The 19,769-nt window shown below is 57.0% G+C and overlaps 1 protein-coding gene across 4 annotated transcripts in view; it reads left to right on the top strand.

Annotated features, from left to right (window-relative positions):
- Nucleotides 1–317: 317 nt before the first annotated feature.
- GRID2IP (Grid2 interacting protein) overlaps nucleotides 318–19,769 on the top strand; it is a 34,502-nt gene continuing 15,050 nt past the window's right edge. Inside the window, exons 1-4 of one of the 4 annotated variants that reach the window (XM_024125049.2) lie at nucleotides 318–734; nucleotides 8,852–9,006; nucleotides 17,428–17,676; nucleotides 17,877–17,962. In XM_024125049.2, coding sequence (XP_023980817.1) covers nucleotides 321–734; nucleotides 8,852–9,006; nucleotides 17,428–17,676; nucleotides 17,877–17,962 — 904 coding nt within the window. In that variant the 5' untranslated portion in view covers nucleotides 318–320. Of the gene's footprint in view, nucleotides 735–8,851; nucleotides 9,007–10,230; nucleotides 10,245–14,463; nucleotides 14,499–17,427; nucleotides 17,677–17,876; nucleotides 17,963–19,769 lie in introns of those variants that run through there. The other 3 variants (XM_024125048.2, XM_055083004.1, XM_055083003.1) reach the window with 3 other exon arrangements.

The raw sequence follows: 19,769 nt of genomic DNA, 5'->3' as shown, positions 1-19,769 counted from the left end.
TCCTAAGGCCAGGAGCCCAGAGACCCCAAATTAGCCATATCATGCTTCCTCAAGGAGGGCAATTCAAAGGGCAAATAACCCCCAAAGTCAGTAGGAATTTGTGAGCTCATACCACTGGGAAGTCCTTTTGTCCCATGGAAGTTGGTGAATCAGGCACAACTGGATCCAAGAGTTGAGACAATATCCTAAGAACTCATCCTCCACATGGAGGCAGAGAGGAAGAAGTAGAGACTCAGACTAGCACAGGCCTTGAGTCTCTGAGCGGCATGCAGCCCAGTGTTTAGTCTCTCTTCCTCTCCAGCTGCTCGGACACCACTGCCATGCCAGCCACCAACCAGGGCTGGCCTGAGGACTTCGGCTTCCGGCTGGGCGGCTCGGGTCCCTGCTTCGTCCTGGACGTGGCCGAAGGGAGCAGCGCACACACCGGGGGTCTGCGGCCCGGGGACCAGATCCTGGAGGTGGAGGGGCTGGCCGTGGGCGGCCTGAGCCGCGAGCGCCTCGTGCGCCTGGCCCGGCGCTGCCCGCGCGTGCCGCCCAGCCTGGGCGTGCTCCCCGGCCCCGACGGCGGCCCCAGCGCGGGATCCGGCTGTGCACCCCTGACCACAGCCTCGCGGCCCCCTCGCTCCGGCCGCGGCCTCTCTCTGGGCCGCGAGCTGCTACGCCTGGCCGGCCGCAAACGCCCCGACGCCGTGCACCGAGAGCGCAGGCGCAAAGCCCAGGAGTTCCGCTGCAAGGTAGGGCGCCCAGGGCGGGACGGGGCGGGGCCCTAGGAGGCGGGGCGGTCTGGGTGTGGGGCTCTAGGGACTGTTGTTCTGGGGGGCGGGCACTGTGGGCGGGGCACGCCAGGGGCTTGATTTGTGGGAGTTGCTTTTCTTTATTTATTGAGGTAATACGGATGCACAGCTCAGTAAATCTTACCTAGGCATACACCCTTGTAACTACCACCCTGATCAACCTGTAATTTAATAGCATAAAGACAGTAATAGAATGCAGAACATAGAATGTTTCCTTCACCCTCTCCTTCATGAGAAGGTTCTCCTGTGACCCTTTCCCTGTCTATCTGCCCCAACCAGAGGTAGCTACTATTCTGACTTCCATCGTCATAGATGACTTTTACCTGTTTGTGAACGTCATATAAATGGAATTATATAACATGTACTCTTTGGTGCTGGGCTTCTTATGGTCATGTTATATCTGTGACTTTCATCCCTGTTGTGTGTGGTAGTGGATCATTCTTTCTATTGCCCATATTAGTAACATAGTGTCTTAGTCTACTGAGGCTGCTATAATGAACTGTCAGAGTGTGAGTGGCTTATAAACAACAGGAATTTATTTCTCACAGTTCTGGAGGCTGGGAAATGCAAGATCACAGTGCCAGCAGATCAGTGTCTGGTGAGGACCCACCTCCTGGGTCACAGACAGTGGCCTTCTTGCTGTGTCCTCACAGAGTGGAAGGGGATAGGGATCTCTGTTGGGTCTCTTTTATAAGAACATTAATCCAGGGCTTCCCTGGTGGCGCAGTGGTTGAGAATCCGCCTGCCGATGCAGGGGACACGGGTTCGTGCCCCGGTCCAGGAAGATCCCATATGCCGCGGAGCGGCTGGGCCCGTGAGCCATGGCTGGTAAGCCTGTACGTCCGGAGCCTGTGCTCCGCAACGGGAGAGGCCACAACAGTGAGAGAGAGGCCCGTGTACTGCAAAAAAAAAAAAAAAAAAAAAAAAAGAACATTAATCCCTTAATGAGGGCTCTACCCTCATTACCTAAACATCTCCCAAAGCCCCCATCTTTGGGGGTTAAAATTTCAATATATAAATTGGGGAGGGGGACACAAACACTCAGACCATAGTACCTAGTGTTATTTTTAAAAGAGCCACACCTGGGCTTCCCCGGTGGCACAGTGGTTAAGAATCCGCCTGCCAATGCAGGAGACACGGGTTCGAACCCTGGTCCGGGAAGATCCCACATGCTGCGGAGCAACTAAGCCCGTGCACCACAACTACTGAGCCTGCGCTCTAGATCCCGCGAGCCACAACTACTGAGCCCATGTGCCACAACTACTGAAGCAAGCCCGTGTGCCTAGAGCCCGTGCTCTGCAACAAGAGAAGCCACCGCAACGAGAAGCCCGCGCACCGCAACGAAGAGTAGCCCCCGCTCACCGCAACTAGAGAAAGCCCGCGCGCAGCAACAAAGACCCAACGCAGCCAAAAATAAATAAGTAAATTAAAGAGCCACACCTATTTCAAGCCCCCACTAAACCGGGATCTGGCCCTGACTTACGCAGCAGTCTGGATGGCAGGTTGGCCACAGGAGGCCCAGGTTTGGGTCCCCCAAACCTCCAAAGGCATCTCCTGTCAGACTTTGGCACAAACAGGCTCTGAGTGTTCTCAGGTGGAAAGTTAGGACTTCCCTGAGGACTGAGAGTTAGGAGCCTGAAATGGCCAAGGCCTCCAGTCAAAAGAGGAGCCCAAGGCCTGAGTCACCTTCAGGAAGTAAGGGGTAGCCACCAGTAGAGGTGGGGACCCGGGGCTGGGAAGGAAAGACTGAGGATGGTGTTGGCCTCAGGCCAGAATCCCAAGAAATCCCTGATTTGCGGATACCTATCCCTTTACTGGACCGATCCAGGCAAACCCAAGAAACCTGGGATTGACACATATATGAGGAAGAGGCTGCCCAGTACAATCATATCTACCGGGAAGGTCTCAGTGCAGCAACTACCTCAGGCCATCCACCCTCATATACCTATGCTCCAGGGCCTTCAGATATGGTCCAAAGGCCCTCATCTGGCTGAAACTCCAACTGAACAAGTGAGCCAGGAAATAGTCTGGCGCCTAGACACGCCCCTCTCCCTGCCTAGGGTTCATGGGGCCTGAACCCATGATGCCAAGCCCAATGTCCTGGAAACTTAGTATCTGCTTGGTACTTGGGACCCTTGAGTTCAGATACCATTCCTTGTCCTCCATGGAAGTGGATTTGCTCAGTCCTGCCCTTGGCAGGGTCTGGCCATGGTGTTTGGGGGCGAGGGGGCCGGGAAGCCGTGCTGGAGTTTGGCCATTGCCCAAATGGCTCCCAGCTCACTGCCCAGGTATCAGAACCCCACCCACCTGGCCTCTTCCAGCACCTAAGCTTGGCCCAGTCCTCACTCCTTCTAAACTGACCCCCTCAGGCGCCTCACCTCTACCATGTGCCCCAGCATAACCCCTTGTCTGGGCAGGACCTCAGTTGAGCCTTTCAGCCCCATTCCCCCAAGCAGCCCAGCCTCTAGCCAGTCCAGGCAGTCACTGACACATACACCCAGGACTCAGCTCTGGCCTTCCTAGGTCACCAGAGTCCAGCTCCTCCAAAGATGTGACTTGTTCCTCTCTCCATAATAAGCTCGTCCGTAATAACAAACATCAAAGATATTGATGCCTTTGCACCCACCACAGTTTATTTTTACCCCCACAGAGTCCTCTAAGGGTCCAGAGGGCTGACCTCTACATGAGGTCCCAGCATTCCAGACTCCTCCATCTCAACATGAAGCTCCAAGATTCCCCACAGAAGAGGAAGAGAGCGTAGAAGATTGTGCCTCACAAAATTAAAATTCTGAGCATTACTATCAAGGAATATGATAGGGTGATAAGTGGAGGCAAGCTGTCTTCCATAGTAAAGTGTCATAAATTTCTTTTCTTATCTAGGAAGGGGCCAGAGATTAATGTCAGACTTCGGGTCATTTTTTTTTTTTTGGTTGTTTGTTAAGTCTAGTTAAATACATGTGTTAATAATGTAATGGTAACTACTAAAAAAATTAAGAAAATATTCATTTAAAAAAAAAAGAAGATTGTGTCTCAACTCTTAAGGGAGGAATCCACGCACTGCACCTCCCGTCAATGCTCATCGGCCAGAATCAGTCACACTGCTCCTTCCAAAGGATGCTGGGAAGTGTAGTCCTCTGTGTGTCCAGGAAGGAGGGGAGACCTAGAAATATTGGTGAGCGCTAGCGCCTTAATCCATTCCAGCTGTTGTAACAAACCACCACAGATTGAGTGGCTCAGAAACAACAGGAATCTATCTGTCACAGCTCTGGAGTCTGGAAGTTTGAGAACAGGGTGCCAGCATGGTTGAGCGGGGGCCCTCTTTGGATTGCAGACTTCTGGTTTTGTCCTCACATGGTGAAAGGGGTGAGGGAGCTCTTTGGGGCTCTTTTATAAGGGCACTAATTCCATTCATGAGACCTCCACCCTCATGACCTAATCACATCCCAAAGGCCCCACCTCCTAATACCAACGACTGGGGCATTAGGTTTTCAACGTACAAATTTTGGGGGGACACAAACATTCAGACCATAGCAACTAGTGAAGTCTGCTGTAATGCCAGATGACCTGTTGTAGAACCCAAGGTCTGTCCCAGACTCCATGCAATCCCTGGAGAGTCGGAAGGGGGCCCATCAGAGCCCCCAGAAGGGCAGGGTGGACATGCCGACTTGGCCAGGAAGTAGGGCCAGGGGTCATGACCGAGGGAGGAATCTGACCAGCTGCCCAGGTCAGCTGTGGTGCATTTTCTGGCAAGAGGGAGTGGAGAGTGGTAGATTCTGGTTAGAGCTCCCCAAGCAGCTCCACAAATCCCAAAAAGAGACTGCCTCGGGAAGATCAACAGTGTCTGTGGAGCGCCGCCCCCCGGCCATCCGCCATTGGTTTTGAACAATCAGCTCCCAGATTCTCGCCAGCACTCTTCCTGCCCCAGATTGTCCTCCTTGAAGAGTCTGATATTTAATAGAAAATCCATTAGTGTCCCGTGATGGCGCATCATGCTTAGATGTAGGTTGAGAGCATCTCGGTAATAGCTGACACCAAAACTGCACTGTGGCAGGGGCCCCAGGAGGGAGGAACTATTTTTTCCTCTTTCTTACATAAAACACCTTTCCCCCTAGCCATGTTCTCCTTTGAATCGAGGCTGCAGCTGACTTTGATTTCAAAGCCACTAACCTTCCTCGGTCTGGCAGGTTCTCGAGGAGGGGTGCCTGGTACTGCAGCCTGCCCCACGCACCAAGAGGGAAAGAAAGGTCGGCGGGGAAGCTGCGGGAACTGCACCTCAAGAACGGCCGGCCACTTGCCAGCTCTTTGGTTCAGTTCTGTAAACGCTCACTGAACGCACCAAGCCCTGTGCTCGGGCCTGGATAGGAGTAAGATGTCAGGTCTGTGTCTCGGGCCGTCACACCTGGGGAGGGAGACCTGGTGTGCAGGTGCCGGGACTCAGGCATGCACAGAATGTGGCCTCTGGCTGGATGCCCTGGAAGCCACCTGCTAATACCTGCTCATCCTCTATGGCGTCACCACCTCTGGAAAGCCTTCCTTAATCCCCTTGTGCTACCACGTAGAAAGCAGCTGGAGGTACAGTTCGGAAGTTCAGGAGCAAGCTCTGGGCTGAAGATCAAGATCTAGGCGTCACCATCTGGGGTCCTTGTCCAGAGCGGTGTCAGGGAGTACCTGTGGCAAGTCAAGGGGTGGACTGTGGCGGGTAAGGGCAGTCATATGGAAGGGGAAAGTAGACAGTTCTGAGCAGGAGAAAGAAGAGGATGGTGGGGTTTGGGGATCAGGGAGGACTATTGACTGGGAGGGGTGTGAACGTTTGTATGAGCTGAAGGGAAGGAGGCTGTGGAGACGCTGAGAGCCATGCATTTGGCCGCTGTTGATGACAGCCCCCTGCTGAGCGAGGGCAACAGCGTGAGCGGGACTGGAGGGGAGCCCGCTCTCACAGATGCCGACATGCCTGTGGGGAAAGAAACGGTGAGCAAGTGGGCAGATCAATAAACAATGATCTCAGATGATGATGAATTAAGGGAGGACGTAAACAAGGAGATGAGAGAGTGATGGGGGCCACTTGAACCGAGTGGTCAGGAAAGGCTCCCCGAGGAGGGGACTTTCAGGCTGACAGCTGAGTGACAAGTAGGGGGCAGGAAGAGAGGTTGGGGACTTGTGTGTGTGTGTGTGTGTGTGTGTGTGTGTGTGTGTGTGTGTGTGTGTGTGCGCGCGCGCACGCGCAGTGGAATGTCTGTGGCCTTGTGGGTCGGCCTTGCCCAGGAGAGGGGAGGGTGGAGCAGAGGGATGCTGGGTCTGTTGAGAAGTTTGCAGGTGGATGGAAGGGGGTACCGAACAGCCCCAGTTCTGGCTGAAATTGCACCTGCACGGTCCTGAGAGAGATTCATGGCAAACTCCCAGGCTCACCAAGTGGCCCAGCCTCCCACCCCTGCTTCAGGGTCAGCTCAGGATGTCAGTACCCAGAGGCACCCCCAGACCCTGGACTAACAAGGCACGGATCTCCTGGAGTATGGACAGACAATGGTTAACTGCTGCATTTTTTAAAGTATTAGTGGGAATTCCCTGACAGTCTAGTGGTTAGGACGCTGTGCTTCCACTGCAGGGGGCGCAGGTTCGATCCCTGGTCGGGGAACTAAGGTCCCACATGCGGTGAGGCCAAAAAAAAATAGTGGGAATTCCCTGACAGTCTAGTGGTTAGGACGCTGTGCTTCCACTGCGTGGAAGGGGCGCAGGTTCGATCCCTGGCCGGGGAACTAAGGTCCCACATGCGGTGAGGCCAAAAAAAAAAAAAAAAAAAAAGTATTGATTCCAAGCACAAAAGCCCACATAGTATATGATTCCAGTCATAAGAAATATTCAGTATGAGCATCCATAGAACAGAAAAAGAGATTAGTGGTAGCCCGGGGATGGGAAAGTAGGGAACGGGGAATGACTGCTTAATGGGTACAGGGTTTCCATTTGGGGTGATGAGAATGTCCTAGAACTAGAAGGTGGTGATGGTTACACCACATTGTGAATGTACTTAATGCCACTGAATTGTACATGTGAAAATGGTTACAGTGGTAAATTTTATGTTATGTGCATTTTTACCACAGTAAAAAATAAAGGGAAAAAAAGGAGCAACGACAACATGTATGCCTTTTCCTGACTGTATAAGTCATATAAGCTCACTGTTTAAAAAATGGAAACCATTGACATAAAAATAATCAAAATCACTATAAACCTTAGTGCATATTCCCTGTGCAGACATATGTGTAATTATCTATGATAAAAATGTAACACCGTGTGTTCCATTTGATAACCTGTTTTTTTCACTTGCCTGTTTATCACAAACATTTTCTATGTATTTTAAAACAGCTTTATTGAGATGTATTCATATACCATACAATTTATTCATTTAAAGTGTACACTTCAATGGTTTTTAGTATATTCACAGAGCTGTGCAACCATCACCACAATTTTAGAACTTTTAAATCGCCCCAAAAAGAAGCCCTGCACCCATTAGCCATCACTCCCCATTTCATGGTTTTTAAATAAAGACCTACAGCATCATTCTCTCTGGCCAAACGGTACCACATTGCATCAAACCTTTAAACACTGTCAATTGCAAGATGCACTTGTTTTATTTACCACCAAGGAAGAAAAATCCCTGCCAACTGACCCATGACACATGCTTCCTTATCTTCTTGTCACTTAATTTGTAGTTAGTGGAAGAGGGCTTTTAGACTTATTTGGACATATTTAGTACTCGCAATGTATATAACTCAATGGAAGTAACAATATGAAACCTATGACCAAATTCATACAGGCACAGGAATGACAACTAGCCATAGGACACAACCTGAGATGTTAAAAAATTTTTTAAAATAGTGCTCACCCTAGAATCAACGATATCCAATATTGCAGAGTATGGAGTGAACTTGGCTGTGAAACAACAGAAGTTGACTCCGCTAACTGAGGCAGAAAAGGAATTTGTGGGAGGAAGAGTTCATAGAATCAGTGCTGGAGACCTAGGCTTAGGACCAAGGATGGGCCACCTGGAGCACAGCTGTCCTAAACACCCTTCAGGATGAGTCTGCTCAGGGCGCGCTACAGGGCTCTGCCACTGCCCTGAACAAGCTCTGTGTCCCCACGTCTCTGCATCATTCCTTCAAGAGCCAAAGCCCTGGGCAAAAGCCTCCGACTGCCTGAGGCTGCAACGTTAAGGCCCAGGAGCTTGCCTCTCACCTGGTTGGGGATTTCCTCCCATCTTGGCTGCATAGCCAAGGAACTATCCCCCAAATGGACGTGCTACAATTATTTAGCCTGTAATGTCAGATATTTATACTGCTTCCAACGTCTCAGTATCATAAACAATGCAGAGGCGAACCTCTTCACTCATATATCGTCGTGCACCTGTCAGGACACGTCGAGGATACATTCGCAGATGCAAGATCATTGGGTAAAATGACAGGTGCATTTTTAGACACTCTTACTGCCCATGTCCAGTAGGCTCCTCTGAGTAGATGTGCTTTGTCTGGCCTCAGCTGGTTTGCACACTAAGGTGAAGAAAACTAAAGTCCAGAGGGAGCACTGAGGGAACCAGAATTTGGGGCGACGCGTGCACTCCAGGGCTTTTTTGTGGAGCCAGAATGTTCTCTGTGGGATCTCTCGGCGGAAGAGCACGGTCAAGGGAATACAGTGTTATAATAATAGTAACTAGCAATTACAGAGTGCTTGGCACGTGTTTTAAGCCCTTATATGGATTCCTTTAATCCTTACAATATTCAGTAGAAGGGCTGTCTCTGGGTTTGAATCCTGACTCCATGGCCTTGAGCAAGTCACCCCACCCCTAGCAGCCTCAGTTTCCTTAGATATAAAACAAAGATACTGGCCCCGCCCACCTCGCTGGGCTCCTGTGAGGTCTGAAATGGCATGGTCTGGGTAAGGAGCTCTTATGGGGGCCCAGAAGGGGCTGCCACGTCAGCTGTCCTGTGGGAGAAAGGGAGGGAGGTGACTGATTCCCTGGTGTTCTGCCCTGGGACCCTTGTGGCCACTCATCAGACCCTTCCCCGCAGGTGGATGAAATCTTGGGGGACCAGCCGACGACCAAGGAGCGGGTGTTCGCTGCTCTAAAGCGGTTCGCGGCTGAGCAGCGGGTGGATGAGCTGGTGTGGGCGCTCACCCTGGCGCTGCCCCTCGAGGCCCGTGGGCCCCTCCTGGAGAACCTCAGGTACCTCAACTGGGGGCAGGATGGGCAAGCAGGGGTGTCCACTCTCCCCCCACCACCCCAGGCTCTGCTGCTGCCGTTGCTGCGTGGCCCGCTCCTGAGCTGGACCCCAACACCCCGTCAGCCCCGGGATATGGGTGGGCCAGTGACCCCGAAGGCTGACCCTGGGAAGGGCAGCTGTTGGCTTTGCTGGCTGCCAGGGCGTCACTTTGAGTGAGAAGGAAAGGGCTGCTAACTGCCGGGCTGGGACGGGCCGCAGAGAAGACCCACCTCCTGAGCTGCAGTCACAGTCTGTCCTGCTCTGTCCCAAAACCCAGATCACAGAAATCTCCAATGTGACACCAAGACACTCCCAGTTCTTCATTGAGAGGGAGTAATGGCGCAGTGTCAAGACAAGGAAGCCTGGAGCTGTGCCGTGTCCGTCCCGGGCACCACCCCCCCCCATCCTATAAACAGTGTGTTCTCTCTGCCCTTTGATGATGCCAGCTGCATGCCAAGAACCTCACCAGGGCCCTAGAGGAACACTCTCACTGAATCCCACCAGCACTGTTATTGTCCCCATTCCACAGAGGTAGACTGAGGCTCAGAGAGGTTAAGGGACTGGCCCAAAGTCACACAGCAAATGAGTAGCAGTCACCAGAACATGACCCAATTAGCTGTGCACTTTCTGCTCAGCTTTGGACCTTCTACATTCCTCCTTCAGGAAAAAAAGAAAAATCTCCTGGTAGGTCCACACCAGGAGTGGCCTGGGAATCTCCCGAAACCGGCCCCCCACCTCCACCCCCATCCTGCCCTGCACCGCACAGCTCTGATCAGGCCCCCCTGGGCCTGAATGATGTGTTCCCTGCACGGATCCTGCGGGGCTGGCTCTCCACCCGCTGCCTCCAGGGCCTGTGACGCTCCCCCCCCCCCCCCCCCCCCCCTGCCCTGCACCGCACAGCTCTGATCAGGCCCCCCTGGGCCTGAATGATGTGTTCCCTGCACGGATCCTGCGGGGCTGGCTCTCCACCCGCTGCCTCCAGGGCCTGTGACGCTCCCCCACCCCCGCCCCTCCCCCTTCCTGGGCTCAGCCCGCCCCCTCCCCTCGCTGCCATTCACCCCGCAGCCTGCCCCTCCCTCTGGGCCTGGCCAATGTCAGGGACCGGGCTGGCCACCCCCACTCCCCAAGCCCGGGCGCAGCGTCTCCGCTCTGCAGCAGAGCACAGAAGGCCACCAAAAGAGGCCACCATGAGCTGCCTGGGGTGAGTTAGGGGCCTGCCCCTTGCTGGGAAAATCCGGAGAGAAAAAAAGTTATTTCTAGAGCCAAATTTGCAGAGCAGATGATGCGCTGGCGCTGAGGGCTCCCTGGGGAGGTGAGGGATGGGCAGCCCCCCACCCCGCCCCTCCGCACCAGTGCTGGGCCAGGGGCCGGGCGGCCAGGCTGTCCCTGGGAAGTTGGCACGCGTGTCTTAAGGCTGTTAGCAGCCAGACTCAGCTGGAGGCCCCCTCGGTCCCTCATCTCCCTCCGGCGCTGCCCAGGCTTCCGTCCCTGCCGCGTCTGCCGGGCCAGCCGGTCTGCCTCCCGGGACAGCCCCTACGCCCGCCGTTCCTGTCCGAGGCTCGTCCCCGAGCGGCCGGCAGCGGGTCAGGAAGAGCCGGGGTGGAGGAGGCACCCCCTTGGGCATGCTCGATTTAGAGCCTGGGAAGCGGGAACCCTGGACACCTGGGGATGCCCCGTCCCCGCAGCGTCCCCGTCCCCGTCCCCGGGGCGCTGCTGGGGAGGATGAAACAGCAGCCTCTGTTGTCCGCGCGTCAAGGGCGACAGGCAAACTGGGGAGGCTGCTGGAGGAGGGGGCGGTGCCCACGCAGGGAGAGGGGTGCCCTGGCAGCGTGGCCTCAGCCGCCCATCCCCCACCTCCCCATCCCCCTCCACCACCCCTCTGGTGTACTCTGGTGACCATGAACTGGGTTCCAGGGATGAAGTAATGATCTCCACGCAGCACCTTCCCGAGAGAGCTCAGAGAAGGCACGGAGGAATCACAGACAGTTTTCTGTGATTCTGAGAGCTGAGCCCCAGCCGAGGGGCAGCTGAGAATGAACTCAGCACAGGGCGGTCAGGGCAGGCTGCTTGGAGCAGGCAGCAAGTTCCGGTGCTGGAGCTCAGACGGTGACGGGTGGGGTGTGGCATGTGCCCTGTGGAGGTGGGAAGATAGTTCATCAGGGCCAGGCATCCAGCCACAGAGGTGGAGCCCAGAGAGCCAAGGCGAGGGTGGTGCCACACACGGCCCAACCCTGGGTGCCCAGCTGTGCCTCGCTGTGACCCACCCTGCCTTGGTAGAGGGCCACGCAGGGCTCTGGCCTGGGGACCCCCCGACTGAGGAGAGACAAGGTTTGAATGAGAGGCGCGGCAGCAAAGGGTAGGTAAAGATACACGCGTGCGCGTGTGTTGCGCTCATGTGTGGGCACACTTGACAGAGGCTGGAACCCACCCAGATCACCGTGTGGCCTCTGAGGGGTGGTCCCAGTGGCCAAACTGGAAGACCTGGGGAGAAAGGAGAAGGAACAGCGAGACCATGAAGTTGGGCCCTCCAGCGCAGTAGCCACTCGCCACATGTCACTCTTTAGCATTGAATCTAATGAATATCAAATACAATTCAATATTCAGCGTGGCCTCATCATCTTAGCACGGCAGTGAGGGTGAGATTTGGGTCGGTGGCGATGTTGTAAGCAGAGGGTCTTATCTTTCTTTACGACAGCAGTTACTCCTGTGGCTCAGAGCCTAATTTGGGTCTATCCCCAAAGGGATCCCAGTTTGATGAAGTGATAAAATGACTTCCTAATTGGGACAGGCCAGGTAGTTTGGAAAGCGTGAGGTGGATAGGAGGGAACAGGAAAGCAAAGTCAGCTTTGTGCTCTGCTAGTGTTTCAGGAAAGAAATGCAAAGAAGGAAAGGGTCAGGGGTGGGGGTCGGGAGAGGAAAGAGCTGAGGTGGTGGAGGAAGCTGTGTTCTGAATCCCAGCAGACCTAGCTTGAACCCCCGGTCCACTCACGGGCTGTGTGACCTTGAGCAGTTTCACTAACCTCTACACTTTATCCATAAAAGTGGGGTTGCTCATTTCTACGTGTTCCCAGTGGGGTTCTCGGTAGGAAAGCATATAAATGGACCCTGCCAATTGCAAGCAGAAAAGAGATTAGTTGAGAATCTGGGGGATAGGGTGTGAGCACCTCCTTCACCCTCTTCTGCTTTAATGACAAGTGTCAGAGACACCGTCATACGAAGCTCCTTGGAAAATTCTATGACACTGTGTAGGGGGAAGTGCCAGGCATCTAGTATGTGCTCAGTTAAACTGGTTTCCCCTAGGGAAGGTCTCCTTCTCCCTAGAGAGCTTCCTTGGCCATGGCACTATCGACATTTGGGGCCCCGTGTTTCTCTGTTGCTGGGCGCTGCCCTGCATGTTGTAGGGTGAGTAGCAGCATCCCTGGCCTCTGCTCACTAGATGCCAGTAGCACACCCTCCTCCCGCTTGTCATTTTGTGACAACCAAAACTGTCTCCAGACAATGCCAAACGTCCTCTGTGGGGCAAAATCACTCCCAGTTGAGAAACACTGCCCTAGTGTGATCTGCCTTTGGTACTACCCTCTTGCTGGGGCAGACATTTCAACAAGACCAGCCTGGCCCACCCTATGCTGCCGTGGGTCATCTGGCCAGATGCACCAGCTGCTGGCCCCTTTGGTGCCCTCACTGTGCTGGGGTGGCAGAGGGGGGGGGAACCTGGCCCCAAGGCAGCGAGTGCACCGCTGGCTGTGTCTGGATTCAAGCGGGAGCATCCGCTCCGTGGTCACGTCTCCAGTGCCCACGGCAACGTGGACGGTCTTTCACAGCCTCAGGCGGGCCTGGTTCGGGATGCTGGGCCATCACAGCTGGTACCAAACAACCAGAACTGGCTCTGTCATGATGGGACGGCTGTGGCCCTGTGGACGACAGGGAGCTGTGCTCACTGTGCGGATTTTCAGACATTTCTCCCCCGGCAGGGCTGAGGCCAGGCATGGGGAGCACACCGAATTGAGGACTGGCTCTGGCTTCCTGCTGCTGCAGGGGAGACATAAGGCCGTGAGAGGTCACCCCAGAGTGGTGGCCTCCCTGGGGCCAGGCATGCAGGGCTGAAGTGTGCTGGGCAGCAAGGCCTGGACGGAGGACAGAGACTGACCGTCAGGTCTGCAGGGGCCTCCCTGTGACGGGCTGCAGGAACCCACAGGCAGGATCATGGAGGATGTTCCCCGCAAAGACTGAGGCGGAGGCAAAGTCCGCAGGGTCTCCTGCCTCTGCCGTTCCAGCCTGTCTGGGTGGTGGCCGCCTCCTTGTGCTGACCCCCCACCCCCTGTCCCCAGCGCCCTGCCCCTTTGAGGCTGTCCCTGAGAAACCCCTCCCAGGATGCCCTGGGCTGGCTCCCCGGCATCTATCCTTTGGTTCTCAGAACTCAGATTCTCACCCTTTCCAGCCTGAGGCTAGGACTCGGATCAGCAAGAAATGACAATGCAGTGGGGGCCCTGGGGCCTGCTTGCTTTGTCTTCCAAGGAGGAGGAGTCCAGACCCCCTTTCCTGGTATCCCCGTCTCTTCCCCTCAGCTGGTCCTCCCCTCCCCTCTCCCAGTAGGACACGCCCACCCCGGGGAGGCCCTCTATTCCCCCCACCGCCCTCACCTGGGACTTGCCCCAACCTGGCTGCCCCCTCCTCACTTCCACTCACTCACCAGGTCTCATTAACTTGACTTCCTGTGTTTTAGAATCTGGCCACTTGGCCCATCCCAGCATCCTTTGCTGCGCCCCTCCCAGCATCACCCCTCCCCTAGTGTACCAAAACCTTCGGGGCCCCTCCACCTCCCCTTAAGTCCTTATACCCTCCCATGGCTCCTCACTGTTCGGAGTGCAGCTTGAGCGGCTGACAACGGCATTCAAGGCCTCCTTCTCTAGCCCCTTCTCCTCTGGAGCTTCCCCCTGGGCGGGAAGGGAGGGTCTCTCTGGCCGACCCCTGCTGAGTCCTCGAGTCCCAGCGCAAAGGCCACCTCCTCCAGAAAGCCTTCCTAGGCTCTGCACAAGGCAGTCGGAGCTTCTTGTGAACGGTCGGGTTCGGCCTCGCTGCAGCCGGGTGTTGGGGGCCCTCCGGAGCGCCGCGGCCCGAGGGGTCGGAGGCGAGGTGCCTGGGGAGGTGCTCGTGGAGGGGGCCAGAGGAGGCAGCGTGACGGCCTCGAACAGCCCCAGCTCGCGGGGAGCTGACTGAAGGGTCCCCCGGAGGGGCGGGGCCGGGCGGGGCGGGGCCACCCGAGAGGGGGCGGGCGCGGGGCCTCGGGCCCAGCCGGCTGGGGAGGGGCCGAGCGCGCTCGCCCAGCAGAGGCGCGTGGACTCTCGGCGCCCTCGCTCTGCTCGCGGGCTCCGCCACCCCCTGCCCATCGGCACCTGCCGCGCCGCCGTCGCCGGCTTCAGATGGGGAAGGACCAGGGCTTCTCTCGGCACTTTCGGTAGTTTCCCCGCTGCGCCCCGAGCCCCCGGGAACCGCGCACCCTGGTGCGACGGACCCGCCTCCGGCTGACCTGAAAAGGGGTGGGGCTGGGGCACTGAGGGGCTTCGCTGTCCTGGGTGGGCACCCACCGAGCCTGGCTGGGGGCGGGGGCTTGGGAGGGCAGGCATAAACCGGAAGGTTATTAAAGGGGCGAGTTCCCCGCGCTAGGCACCCGGAACCCGTCCGAGGCCCTAGGGGTCGGGATCCGGGTCGAGGATCAAGGGCTGGGACTGAAAAGCCCTCTTTCCTTCCTGCGACTGGACTGATTGAGGGAACTGGGCAGAGAACAAGGCGGGCAATGTGGTGGAGAGAGAGGACCCTATGGGAGCCCCGGGTAGGAGTCTGGAGTTGGATTTAGACCTGATCCCCCAGAGAGAACAGAACTGACTCTGAGTGCAAGGTCATTGTGTGGTACCCAGAAGAGCCCCGTGGCCACAGAGAAGCTTCTTGGCTTAGCAGGGACCTGGGAGTCCTGAGGCAGCCATAGCCAGGCTGTCAGGTCAAAGAGGCATCAAATCCATCAGCCACAGTGGTCCATGAGACCCCACTGCATCTGGATCTGCTGGGCCAGTCAATTCAGAGCAGACCCAGGGCTGGGGTGCCTGGGCCAGACTGAGCCGCATGGAGGGCCCACACCAGCCAGAAAGGGCGTCTGGCACACCAGGCAGCCTTGGCTTCCTTCTCAGCCCCAAGAACGCCAAGGAGGGAATGGGCCACCCAACTTTCTCCTACCTATGCAGTTGGTGACTCGCCTGGTTTCCACCGCAGGGGCGGGGTGGTGGCGTTTCTTTTTGCTGCTAGAGGGTGGCAGGTTGGACCTAGGGGCTGGGGGTGTTGGGCTGATACCTTCTGGAGCCTGGGGCCGGAGCCAAAGTGTAAGGTAGACAGTTTCTGGCTTGTCATCTCTGCTTTGCCTGAGCATGAGCCGTGTGGGGAATGTGCAGGCCAGGCGGATGGAGAAGTCAGGCTCTGGAGACCTTGGCTGACCATCTCGGGAACGTGACTGAGGCTCTAGATTTTCGGGAGCCACTGGGGGTGGGCAAGGATGAGTGTACCAGGCGATGACTCTCCTGGCAGAGTTGAGCAGGCCATCATTCTAACCTCCTTGTTGCCTGGAACATCCAGATCTGAAGCAGGGCTCACTGGGGGGTGGGGGGCAGGCCCTGATGCACCCTCCTCCCCGAGGAGCCACATCCCTTCCCTCCCACCAGGCAGCTTAGTCCGTCCACTGACCTTAGTAAACTACCCACAGAGATCGGGGGAACTTAATGGGGGCCACTGTGCGACATCAGAGGCGTTGTATTTCAGCCGGCTGCAAGGCCGCTGCTCCCTCCCCCCGCTCCCATGCCCTTGGCACTGGCTCCTGGTCGAAAGAACAGGAAAGGGAGCCTTGGGATGCAGCCAGGGAGGCCTCGATAGCAACCAGACCTTCAGGGGCCCTCGACAGAGCCCTGCCACAGCGCGGAGGTCCAGAGGCTGGGCTTCCATCTCAGCTGTGCCGAGGGCAGCCGAGTAACCCTGGAAAGTTAGGGATCCTCTCTGAGCCTCAGAATCCTCTGCCATGGGCCAGGGAGTCCACCAGGGTGTTAACTGCTGCCATTACTCAGAAGTATGGGTGGGCCGCTGGTAGACCCCCGTCGACTGAGTCTCTGAGTCCCAACCATGTGCCGAGCCCTGGCTGGTCACTGTGGGTCACACCCAAGCTTCAGACCCAGCCCTCTGAGAGCCTCCAGCCTTGCCGAGGAGACCTATGGGCGCCAAGGAAACATTCCAGGGTGTGGACCCCAGCAAGGGACTGTGTGAGCTTCCCCACTGCCTCTCATCACTTCCAGGGTGACTCTTTTTAGAGCAGGATCCACGGTGCCTTCAGCTTTGAAGCCAAGCGCCTGGCTGGCACAGATGGCAGAGACTTCCTAAAACATGTTGGACAAAACTAGAGGAAGGCCAGTGTTGGGTGTTGAAGGGCGAGCCCGGTTTAGCTAGAAGAGCAGAGAGAGTGTGCTAGGTGGGGGGGCCACAGCCTGGGCAAAAGTGTACAAGACAGGACTGGATGTGGTGGTCCTGGCACTTTCTGAGGCGTCAGCCGTAGAGAAGCAAGCTGGGAGCCGGGGAGTCTGATGAGGGTCTGGGCGAAGTCTGCCCCCCCCACCCCCGGAGCGGATTGTGGCTTCAGTTTTCTCCAGCAGGCTAGAGGAAGGCCAGTGTTGGGTGTTGAAGGGCGAGCCCGGTTTAGCTAGAAGAGCAGAGAGAGTGTGCTAGGTGGGGGGGCCACAGCCTGGGCAAAAGTGTACAAGACAGGACTGGATGTGGTGGTCCTGGCACTTTCTGAGGCGTCAGCCGTAGAGAAGCAAGCTGGGAGCCGGGGAGTCTGATGAGGGTCTGGGCGAAGTCTGCCCCCCCCTCCCCCCGGAGCGGATTGTGGCTTCAGTTTTCTCCAGCAGAGTTGCCTGGAATCAGGCAGGGAGATGGTGGGTGGTGGGGACCCCTATCGGCTGTTTGGCCTGGCTGGTGCGAGGGCGTGAGATGAGGGAGTCTGGGAGAGGCCAGAGGTGGGAAGACAGAGGCAAGAGGAGGAACGGGTCCACGGACGGGCTTTGAGGGCACTGAAGGCCCCGAGGCCAGAGTCATGGGGACAGTGGGAACGAGACTTTCCCGAAGTGCAGCAAGCAGGGCGCCGTGGCCTTCGTGTGGCCCGGGCCCGTCGGGGCGCAAGTCCGGGCACCCGGGGGGACACCTGGGGTGTGGGCTGCTGATTCCCCCGCCACCCCTGGGTGGAGGGGAGAGCCGAGGGCAGCGACCACGAAGAGAAGTCTTTGGGCCGAGGTTTGCCGAGTTCGGGGCGCGATCAGGGGGCGCGCCCCGACTCGGCTGTCCTCGCCCGCCCGCAGGATCTTCATCCCCAAGAAGCACCGGGCGCGCTTCGACGAGGTGGTGTCTCAGGGTCTGCTGGGCAAGCTATGCCGCGCCCGGCGGGCGCAGGGCGCGCAGCGGCTGCGCCGGAGCCGCAGCGAGGAGAGGCCGGAGCGCCTCCTGGTGTCCACGCGCGCCAGCGCCGCCCCGCGCCGCCCCGACGAGCCTCCCCAGCGCAAGGCCGCCTCTCTGCTCTGCGCCCGCGCCGGCCCCGGGGGCGCGCGCAGGTACCCGAGACGCGTGGGCGCGGGCTGCGGACGCCTCTCGGTCGGGGGGCTCGGGATGGAGACCCGGGCAGAGGGCGCGGGGGCGAAGCGAGGACACCTGGGGGGTGGGGTCCAGGAGAGGTGAAGGGTGCCCCCCCAGGCTCCTCTCCCCAGGGAAAGGCACGCTGCCCGCCCCCCACCCGCCCCTTCTCTCTCCCCAGGACCGTCCGAGTCTACAAGGGCAACAAGAGCTTCGGCTTCACACTTCGCGGCCACGGACCTGTCTGGATCGAGTCCGTCCTGCCTGGTGAGGTGTGGGTGGGTTGTTCAGGATGGGGTGAAGGAGTCTGTTAGGCCCATGCTCAGCAGCACCTCCCACTTTCAGGTACCAACCTCAAGTAGCCTGTGTCCTCTGAGTGTCCCAGAGCAGCAGATCCAAATCATCCCCCTTCCCCAGTCAGGGCAAACCCCCTCCAAGTTCAGGGCCACCCCTGTGCCAAGTGAGCCAAGTTCTCCATCCAGATCTGTCCTATGTCCACAGGGAGGACCAGGGGCGCTGCCTGAGACACTGGGGCAGCCGGGACAGAGCTGGTGCCTGCCCAGGCTGAGCCCCAGACAACGCCCCCAGTCCCTGGGAGCTGGGCACCTGCTGGGCAGGCAGCAGGGCTTCGGGCCTCTTCCCACTGTCCAGCCCCCAGCCCCCCAAATCTGGACTCCCCTCCTCCTCCCACCTGGCCAGCCCCTCCTTGCTCCTGGAATGGCGCATCTTGAAAAAGGCAGTCTTCTCGGTGAAGGAGTTCCTCCTTCCCGCCCTTCCAGTGGGGCGTTGAGGGGAGGGAGGGAAGAAACCCATTTATTGTGGAGGCAGCCCATTCCCTTGTGGAAGGTCTCCGTGGACAGACGTGTCTCCTGGTACTGAATTGATCTCTCCCTCCGTGTAACCAGCCCACAGGGCTGGGTCACCTGCTCTGTCCTGTCCCCATCCCCTCCCAGCACCTGAACTTGATGCTCCTAGTGAACCAGCCCCATCGGTGCCCTTGCTGATGCTGAGTTCTTTCTACCCTTCTGCATCTCACCTCTCCAGCGCATGGATTTGTGAGAAGGGCTCTTCTGATCGCTGGGAAAGTGCCTCAGTGCCTTGGCATCACTGTTCCGGCCTTCGGATCATTCTGAGACCCAGTCCGTCTTGGATTTGTACATCACCGAGTCATTGACACACTGTTGTAGAGAAAAGGCCCAAGGCTGCTCTCTGGGGAGCTTCCTCTAGACATGATTAATCTCTCTTCTTTGGATATGTCTCTTTCAACTTTGCCATCACCCCCACCCCCACCTCCCTGCCTCTCCCACATGTGTAGCCAGAGATACTTGGCCTGGGGCCATGTATCCAGGGGTGCTGTTCTCCCCAACCCAACCTCCAGGCTGGTAACCCCTTGCCTTCCTCGTCATAGGAAGCCAAAGGGGTGCTTCGATGGGAGCTTTTACAGATGGGGAAACAGGCCTTGCGAGACTCTGGCAAATCAAGGACTAGAACCTGGGGTCTCCTGACTCCTGATCCGGTGATCTTTCATCCCTTGCTACTACCTCTCTGGCCTTTCCACCCCAGCCTGGCCCAAGCTTCCAGGCAGGCCATGTCGGATTTGTCACCATCGCCCTCTCCCCCTTTTCAGTCCCAAGAAAAAAAACTCCCCCTGGCCCCCTCTCTCAGGAAGTCTTCCTGATCATTCCCCTTCATCTCTTGACGATCCCCACCTCAAGAGAGAACCAACCGCTCACAGTCTGAGAGTATATTTAGGCATCTATCATTTCCCCCCACTTGCTTTCAAATCAAATTTAGAGGGATGAATAGTGAAAGAGGCAGAAAGAAAAAAAAAATCTGTATCCACAGGAGCAAACTTAGCAGCTCCCCCTTCTCCAGGTATCAGGTACTGCGTTAGGGCTGGCCTGCAGGGCCGTTAAGGCAAAGAGTGAGAATTAGCTGCTCCCATGTGCTGAAAATGTAGGTTTTTATTATTCAGACATGGTGAGGCCAACAGGTCAGGAGATGACTGCCATTAAAAGATGGTGTGTGGGCTTCCCTGGTGGCGCAGTGGTTGAGAGTCCGCCTGCCGATGCAG

Source organism: Physeter macrocephalus, unplaced genomic scaffold, assembly GCF_002837175.3.
Source record: "Physeter macrocephalus isolate SW-GA unplaced genomic scaffold, ASM283717v5 random_448, whole genome shotgun sequence".
In the NCBI taxonomy this organism is placed as follows: domain Eukaryota; kingdom Metazoa; phylum Chordata; class Mammalia; order Artiodactyla; family Physeteridae; genus Physeter; species Physeter macrocephalus.
Note: the sequence above shows the minus strand (reverse complement) of the source record. Positions and strands in the feature narration are given on the sequence as shown.